The sequence below is a fragment of the Anopheles funestus genome, chromosome 3RL, assembly GCF_943734845.2.
Source record: "Anopheles funestus chromosome 3RL, idAnoFuneDA-416_04, whole genome shotgun sequence".
Classification (NCBI taxonomy): domain Eukaryota; kingdom Metazoa; phylum Arthropoda; class Insecta; order Diptera; family Culicidae; genus Anopheles; species Anopheles funestus.
Genome location: NC_064599.1, coordinates 57667603 through 57676477, shown reverse-complemented (window position 1 = coordinate 57676477; position 8875 = coordinate 57667603). Strand labels below are relative to the sequence as shown.

Below are 8875 nucleotides of genomic sequence, written 5' to 3'. Positions count from 1 at the left end.
CCACAAACGAAAGCGTGGTTTCACGAAAGAGAGAAAAAGAACCAGATTTTAAGCAACATCTCAAGCAAGATTAATGATAAAGCCATGTCCTACGGTCGGTAAATCCCTTACCATAAGCGAATCAATTTACCCAACCTTATGTTCGTCCTTGTGGGAAAAAAAGGAAAAACTAGCCGTCCTCGTGTGCATATGTATTGGGGTTGCTAAGGAAGGGCACAACAGCATCAAGAAGGGTGGAAAACAAAAGCAGCAACAGCAGCATAATAAAATTGAGCCACTACTACCCAACTGAACTGGCACTGAACGCGTTTATCGATCGAAGCAACCCGACCCTGCTTATGTGTGTGCGTTTCTCTTTTATTTTTTTCCGTCGCTCTGCTGTTCTGCAACCGACGCTCAGCCGACTGCAGCAGACTGCTTCGATTATGCTTAGCTCAGGTTGAGGAATAAAAAGGGGGAGTACAGAGCCTTGCTCACCGATGTTGGACAGATTTGCGTTTCTACCCTCGTGTGCTGTACCGAGTGGTGGGATGGATGGATGGCCCTTCGTTTCATCGCTTTCCATGCGCATGTGCCGTTTGCGTGTGGCATCGAGAGAAAGCAAGGCGTATATCGCTCGGAAAGCAGCACAGAGCTGGAGCAAAAATTGTGGAGATTAGTAATGTTTTTTTTCTGCTTTGTACTACAAATAAAACAATATAAAAAGAAACTTTTTACAAAAAAAAAAGATTATTTATCCTTCGCTGTGATACATTCAAACGACATTTTTATTAAGTACCTTCCAATAATCATCCAGTGAAGCCTTCGAAAACGACTTGCGCAAAGAAGAGAAAAGAGAGAAAAGCAAGCGAAAGTTGTTGGCCAAATTGTCTTAAAAAAAATCTCGCCCTTAAAAAAAAAAAAGAAACTGGAACCCCGTCAATACGGATGTTAAATAGGGTGGCTAAGCAACCGGCAAAGGCTACTGCAAAAAGGATATTCATCGCATCTGTATCGTTCCCGTTCCCGCTGCCGCCCTTAACTACCTTCATCTCAGTCTCTCTCTCTCTCTCGCTCTGTGTAAACCCAACGACGGGGCACGTTCTGGCGAAAAGGGGAAAATCAAGTCAGCTGAGCGGTTCGAGCTACTGCGACCAGGACGCGGCTCTAGTTCAGACAGTGTGTGTGTGGCGCTTTCATCGACAGGATCCCGAAACCGTTTTTCCGTTGCGTTACTGCTGCCTGCCGAGCAAGAGACGGCAAGAGTGTAATCGTTCGTACGCGCAAGTGAATCGAATCGGGGAGTGTGGAGTGAAAAGTCTGCGTAACAAACGGCAGTGTCCTAAGCGAGCTGTCTCCGTGTGACCGATGGGACAAGTATTGATTTTCTCTCCCGCTGACAATTCTTTACGGTGGTTCCGTGTCTAAGCGCGCATTTGGGAACTGTTTTTTTTTGTTTGCTTGCTAGCACCGAAGGGCTAACACACGTCATTCCGCAAACCAATATTCCACCCCCCGGAAAAAAAAGCTTTCGAAAACGTGCGCCCAACCGTACTGCTGCTGCGTGTGCCTTTGTGTGCACGCCCGCGCTTGACGTAAGCAGCTTCGTGGTTCTGCAGTGGATGTTTTGGCTTTTTGGCTGTGTGAAGCAACCTAAAAAAAGAGACAAACATTACAAAGTAAAGTAATTATTTAAGCACGAAAACAGTATGACGACTACATCGACTTCGGGCGCCGGTACGGAGAGTGCAAGCATCCGGTTAGCTAGCGGTCGGATAAGCCAAAAGCAGCGTGCACCGAGCGATGGTACCGATTCGTCATCGTGCAGCACACGGGAACCCTGGATCTCGACGAACAAAATTCTCAACAGCAGCCTGTGCGGTCGACGGATCAACAGCCGCAATCCAAACTTTGACTATGACGAAACGAAGCTGCTGATTGCGCTGTGGGGTGACCCGGTCGTACAGAAAACTCTCATCACCACGCACAAGAAGCATCCGGTGATAGCGGAGCTGGCACGGAAGATGCGTGACCACGGGTACAATCGGTCGACGGAGGAAATAAATACGCGCATCAAAAATCTCAAATGTTTCTACAATCGCATCAAGAAGGATATGGCGGCGGGTATCATTAATCAGACGACTTGGCGCCATTACGCCGAGATGGATGAAATCATTAGCCGGCCGGTGTTTGGTAATGCGCATCGGTTGCACATGCAGCAACAAACGAAGCAGCACCAACAGCAGCAGCAGCAGCAGCAAGATGAGATGGCGCAGTCGAGCAAGGAGGAGAACGACCAGGACGATGGTGCAAAGGAATCGTTACCCCAGTTCCCGGTGAAGCTGGAAGTGATGAGCGATGATGATGATGATTACGAACCAACGGAGATACGGGCGGAAGATTTGCTTACCATCGATGCAAAGTTCCCAGAAGATTCACCAGCGGTTCCGAGTCAGCAGCGTACATTGCGTGGCACTAGGAATGGTGGTATTGGTAGTAGTGGTAGCAAAAATGGCAAAAGTGTCACGAACGGAAAACGTGACCGTAAACAAACGGAAGAAGATGACGATGAAGAAGAGGACGAAGAAGATGACGAGGAGGAAGAGGAGGAGGACGACGATGAAGGTAGTGATTTCGATGTGGAAAAGTAAGTAGCAGAGAACTTCCTTTGCGAACCAATACTGTGTGCTTCGTTTGTTCTTATGGTACGTTTTATATCCTCTTTTGCAGTGAATTTAATGACGGATTGGATGAGTTGCTTCAGAAAGCACATGCCACCAAAACCACCTCCACTCCAGGTGGGTCAAAATCGACGAACAGTTCAGCAGCAAAACCCGCCAACACGAGCGGGCTTGTGATCGAAACAATCACATCGGGCAATGGTACCACTATCACGGCAACGGGTGGAACTTCCACGAGTATACCGACCACCGGGAAGATATCCGTCGTACCGACGAATCTACTGATGAAGCAACCGTCATCAGTTGCGTCTAGCTTGACCACTCCGATACAGATCTACACGCAACCTACGGTAAGCATCGCAAAAGGCGTCGGTACTGGTGGCACGACTATGGTTGCTACGGCCGGAAAGCCTGGTAGTGGGTCTGGCCCCGCTGTAGGGACGGGTCCGATGAAGCTACTGCTAGTAAACACCGTCGCAAAGGATGGAACAACCCAACAGATACTAACGCCCGCGTCGGAAGCAACCACCACCATGCCAAAGCTTATCCCTGCGCCCGTACATCACTCCAAGATACCGCTCTCGGTAACTGGCCAATCACCGATCGTCACCATACCGACCGTTAACGTACCAAAGAAAGTGGGCGAACCGGTCAAGCAAGGGACCAGCGGTGCACGTTCAGCAAATGGTGGCCAATCGGCAGGATTCCGTACCCTTCTCACGCAGCTCGTTTCAATACAGCGTGAAAATCTGGCCCTCAATCAGCAACGTTTGGCACTGGAAAAGGAGCGGCTGGAGTTTGAAAAACAGTTCGGCGGTTCACTCGTCGGTATGGTGCGCAACATGAGCACCTTCTTCACCGGTATGCTACAACACCAGCGGAAAGAAACACAGCAACTGAAAGAAACGCAGCACGAACCGCAACCCAGCAGCAAACCGGTTGAGCTGCAAACGAAGCGTACGGAAGATGTTAAAACACCACCGCCGATCGCTACCGATAGCTGTACTGTTGTAGAGGGGCGTGAAATTTCATCATCGGCCTTATCACCGTCATTACCCCCGTCAAGGGTTGCTTCACCGACGTCAACCACGAAAGCACCGGCAACGGACAGTGGAAACGAGACGAAGGAACCCACCACGGGTTCGAAACGGTCCGAACCTTCCTCCGTACCACCTCCTCTCACACCGGCACCATCCTCCGCGAAACCATCGTCCACATCGGACGTGTCCTTACCGAAGAAACGTCGCATGATGACGCGCAACTCAGCACAGCACAACCAACCGACCGGTAGCGGTACAGAGGATCCACTGAAAACGGAAATTATCAGTGATGCTGACGATCCGTAGAACGAACGAAAGGGTGATCATTCTATAAATTGGTTCCTTTTTCAATTTGCTTATTATTTATACCGGAGTTTTATTATCTTCGAACATTCCCTTTAGTACAGATTCTTTTTCAAACGCTTTATGCAATACACAATTGCCAGCGGAAAGTACGATATGATACTAATAAAACATGCAAAAACATTTTCGCACATACTTTCTAGTAACAGTTCTGGTACACATTGTTCATCAGCTCCATATCACGTATCTCCATGATGTCCGTCTTCAGCCTTTGCTTGATGATTTCGCGCAGAATATCGTCCCGGTCCTTCTCGTCGTGGATGCCCATCCGGTGCAGTGTCAGCTCGTCTGTTATTCGTAACAACGCTCGACCCGTTATCTCATGCTAAACAGGAACGAGAAACTGCTGTTTACTTTCGCGCCGGTAATACGTGCGGACGGTTTCTTTAACTTACGCGCTGAAACAGTTCCTGATATTGTGCGCATCGTTCGTTGCAGTGTCTTCGCAACCATTTCAGCGTATCGGCGACGGTCCACATGTACACCGGTTTGGGACGTGCAGTTTTCGTCTAGCGAGAAACAATATAAGCACCTGTAATGTATGGCGACACTGGCTAATAATTTCTTACCTTCGTTTTTGCCACCGGAACAGTTTCTTCGACCATTTTTCCCACAAATTTGCTTTTTGTTAGCGTCTTCACGGGCGATAAAAGGCAAAGCAAAAGCCTTTGGAATTGTAAACAAACGAATGCACTGTCAAAATGTGTTGTCATTGGTGTGTTCAGAGATCGAACACCAGAGGGCAGCGTTGTATCGTTTCGGTGATTGGTTTGTTTGGAATACGAGATATCCTTTCCGTTTTGGTCAGTCATACTAAATCCTGTATTTCTCTAATTGCGTTTAACGTTAAGTGTTACTTACGGTTAAAGATAGCATATTTAGCTTCAGATCTTATTCTGAACAAGATTTCAAATATAACACATCCATTTGCCTGTAGAGGTGCTTAAGTACATTGGAAACTTTTATGACGCCCGTAGCTTAAACAAAACTGTTTGCTACGTCTACTTCCATAGTAACAGGAAGACGAAGCAATTCGTCTAAATTAGGTAGGTATTTAAAAAAAGCTTCAACCAATTGCGGAAACACCCGATGCATTACATTTCATCTTAAACTGTAGCTAGATTAATAATGTATTATTGCAAGTCGGTAATGAAAACTCAACTTTACTTCTCAAACAAATTAGAACCGATTGATAGAACATTGCGCAGACCATCGGCCTAAAGAGTGATGAAAAGATTGCATCCATAAAGCATGTTAATTTACCATTAGCACACGACGCTGACCAGCGTATCCTTGAGAGTGGCTTCCGGCTACCTTGCGCCCTCGTTACAACCCTCCTCCGCACCACATGGTGCTACGCGATACGAATTGCACACACGCAAGTACGCACCGGGTGATGTGCGCCTGCTCTTAATATGTTCTCACTGGACACCAGCAACGGTGCACGATAGTCTCACCGGAGTGACGCAATACAAGGAACCGGGAAAGCGAGGGCAAACGAGATGCACAAGTGTACCAAGGCTCGTACTACGCAACCACCACCATGCTCATGGAAACCCGAGCGCATGCGCGTCTTGCGTACCAAGTTTACCAATCCATTCGACATCCCTGTCCTATTCTTGCACGACCAGCAAAAAAAACCCCTAAGGGTGGAATAGTGTCACGAAGGGGTGAATTAGTGAAATGCAATCAAGCCACAATGCCACCCTCCTGTGTAAAAGCCGGAATCGAGCTGGGCGCGTTCGGCAGTCGCAGTACGCATTCACCACGCATCGTCCCATCAGTCTAATTTTCTCTTTAATTTGTTTTCTCTCTCGATCTCTCTTTTTTGCTCTCCCACCGGAAATACTTATCAAAGGGGAAAGGAGCGACCGTCGAGATAGACAGGACAACAATGTACGGCCAACTTCGATATCGATTTTTCTTCACTGCAAACTCGCCCGAGTGGTCGTGTCGCGCCAGTAACGTTTCCGGGGCTGGAACGAATGGTACGGCTACGTAGGCTCTAGTGATGCGTTCGAATATTCGTTAGTGAACGGGTGACGAGTGAGTGTAACGTGGCGATTTGACTGCTGCGACAAGAACAACCAGACAAAAAACAGACCAACCTCTGGTGCCTGGTGGTAGTGAAACGGATTATTAGCGTCGGAATAATTGGATGTCGTCTCCGCGAGCCGCCGCGATACGTTTGCGTTTGCGGAACACAGTGTTGGCGCAGCGGCACACCATTGCCAGCGGGAAGAAGCGGCTACTGTTTGGCACACAAAAGCAGAAGAAACCGTGGGCGAAAATGTGGGTCTCGACAAACAAAGTGCTGATCGGCTCAGTTGGCGGGCTGAAGAAGACGCACTGTCGCAATCCGAACTTTGATTGCGAGGAAACCAAGCTGCTGATTTCGCTGTGGGGCGATCCACAGGTACAGCGGACGCTCATCACCACGCACAAGAAACATCCGGTCATAGCGAAGCTGGCGGAAAAGATGCGCGAGTACGGGTACAACCGTTCGACGGAGGAAATTAACACGCGCATCAAGAACCTCAAGTGTTTCTACAACCGCATCAAGAAGGATTTAGAAACGGGCGTAATTAACGAACCATCCTGGAAGCATTTCCAGGCGATGGACGAAATCTTGACACGGCCAGTATTTGGCGGAGCAAACGCCGCTAGCCGGTATCAACCGACCCTGCATGCTTCGGGGTCCGGTACAGGGTCATCGAATGTGACCGGCAGTGGCCGAGCAACCCGCCCGAGACTATCGGCCGGTTCGGCCGGTGGGCTGGAACTTCCTGAGCTCGATCCGGAACAGATCGAGGTGAAGCTGGAGCTGGTAAGCGACGAGGAAAAGGAACTGCGGCCGGAGGAGTTGTTGAAAAACGCGGAACAGGTCGAGCTGAAGGAACCCAACCTGCTAATACCGAAGGATGAACCGATGGAGGAAGACGAAGATGATCCGAATGATCCGGACTTTGAGGATGATGGCGGTAGCGAAACGGACGATGAAAGCTCCGGCATGGACGAAGCGGATGAAAGGTATTGCTATTAGCGAATGTGCACTCAAGAACGATTAGAATGTTTGTGTTTTTAATTGATTTGGATAACGTGAAAAAAAAATCTCTAGAAAATCACCCAAAAAAAAGCGCTGCCTGTCAAGCCATTTTTACCAGCGCTTCCCTTTTTGCTTATTCGGCGTTTGCGCGTACGTTTTTCTACCACCGTAAGCAGGGTAACTGTTTCCCCTCCGTATGCGTATCAAACAACAAAAGGTAAAGGTAGTTGCTTCCCCTGCCGGTCTTTGCGTCGGCGCAAAGTACGCGTGGTAGCACGCGAACGACAAGCGAACCACGTGTTTGTTCGGGTGTGCCGAGTATTTCCGAATGTTACTATTTGTTGACATCTACCGAGCAGCGGTACAACAGGTTTCAATTTCGGTTGCTTTGATGTTACTCAGCGTGCTGATTCGTTCTTACTCGTTTCCTGTTTCCTTGCAGCGATCGATCAACCCGGCTAAGACGTCGCACGAGACGTGCTCACAAACCTAAGAAATCTAACCCAACTTCTGCTTCTGGGAAGACAGCAGTCAGCACTGCTAGTGCCACTACTACGAGAGGGAATGGTTCGACGAGCACCAGCACAGCACAACCGGTGCCAGGAACGATTAAGATCATTAATTACACCGGCGGTACCAACTTCAAGCTGTCCTCGGTAGCAAACGTCGTTAGTGCAGCAACGCCCGTTGCGACTACGGTCAGCATAACGACCCTCGCTGGGAAAGGGGATGGAACGGCTACTACCACCACTACAGCACCGAGCAAAATTTCTCTCGTACCGACCAACTTTCTGCTAAAGCCACAAGCATCCGGTATCGGCTTTAAGCAACCGATACAGCTGTACACCAAACCGACCGTATCGATCGCGGGAACCAAACCATCACCAGGCGCACAACCGATCGTGTCCGTTAGTACGGCTGGTGGCGTGAAAACGTCAACCGCCGGCACATCCGGTGCTCCGATGAAAGTTTTTCTGGTCAACACGCTCTCGAAGGACGGGTCGGGCACGAAGCAGCAGCTTCTTACTACGGCTGCAACCAAACAGCTCTATACCACCTCGACCGGTGTATCGCTGCAAGGTACCTCGCACGTGTCCGGCCTCCCACAGATCAGCATCCAGCCAAAGCAACTACTAAACGCCACCGGGCAAACAACGCTCGGAAGAAGCATTATACAATCCACAGCCGCCGTACCGACCATACGACCGGGTGCTACACCTACGCCGAAGCTGGGGGGCTTTAAGTCACTGCTGAATCAGCTCGTGGGGTTGCAGCGCGAAAATCTCGGCATCACGAAAACACGCCTGGTAGCCGAGAAGGAACGGTTCGGCAACGAAAAGTCCGTTGCAAATTCGTTGCTGGACGCGCTCGGCGAGCTGAATGCGCTGCTAACGGAAGTGAATGGTGGGATGCCGCAAATGAAAGACTCGGAAGAGGATGAGGAGGAGGAAGAGGAGGAGGAGGATGGGGAGGAAGACGAAGAAGAGGCCGCGGTTAAGATATCGAGCGAAAGCCCAATCTCAAGCCCGGTGCGCTGTGTTAGCAGACACGACGATGGCATGAAAACGGAGGTGATCAGCGATTCGGAGGAAGGTTAGGTGAAATAAAATACTTGATTGGCGTTGTCAAAAACACTTTCACAGTTTTTAATGTTATTTTGTGCAATTAAAGTTTGTATATCACTTAAATGTTTAACAATAATATTTGAATATGCGTATCAAAATGCATACAAATTGAATCAAAAATAAGCGACAACTTCAATTATG

The 8875-nt window shown here is 49.0% G+C and overlaps 3 protein-coding genes across 4 annotated transcripts; 2 read left to right on the top strand and 1 right to left on the bottom strand.

Moving 5' to 3' along the window:
• Window positions 1–1042: 1042 nt before the first annotated feature.
• On the top strand, window positions 1043–4013 carry LOC125772302 (histone-lysine N-methyltransferase SETD1A-like). Its single transcript, XM_049443865.1, has 2 exons — window positions 1043–2626; window positions 2710–4013. The coding sequence occupies exons 1-2, from the start codon at window positions 1689–1691 to the stop codon at window positions 4004–4006; spliced, it is 2235 nt and encodes a 744-aa protein (XP_049299822.1). The 5' UTR covers window positions 1043–1688; the 3' UTR covers window positions 4007–4013.
• A 26-nt stretch (window positions 4014–4039) lies between these two features.
• LOC125772304 (protein aveugle) lies at window positions 4040–4763 on the bottom strand. Its single transcript, XM_049443868.1, has 3 exons — window positions 4633–4763; window positions 4459–4572; window positions 4040–4388 (listed from the first exon to the last, which is right to left on the bottom strand). Exons 1-3 carry the CDS (start codon window positions 4666–4668, stop codon window positions 4203–4205), a joined length of 336 nt encoding a protein of 111 aa, XP_049299825.1. The 5' UTR covers window positions 4669–4763; the 3' UTR covers window positions 4040–4202.
• Window positions 4764–4842: 79 nt separating this feature from the next.
• Window positions 4843–8743, top strand: LOC125772303 (uncharacterized). Of its 2 annotated transcripts, XM_049443866.1 has the most exons (3): window positions 4843–5109; window positions 5922–7093; window positions 7552–8743. In XM_049443866.1, exons 2-3 carry the CDS (start codon window positions 6222–6224, stop codon window positions 8705–8707), a joined length of 2028 nt encoding a protein of 675 aa, XP_049299823.1. In that variant the 5' UTR covers window positions 4843–5109; window positions 5922–6221; the 3' UTR covers window positions 8708–8743. The 2 variants fall into 2 exon arrangements, with proteins under 2 accessions (XP_049299823.1, XP_049299824.1); XM_049443867.1 differs by lacking the exon at window positions 4843–5109 and having other exon boundaries at window positions 5482–7093.
• The last annotated feature ends 132 nt before the right edge of the window (window positions 8744–8875 follow it).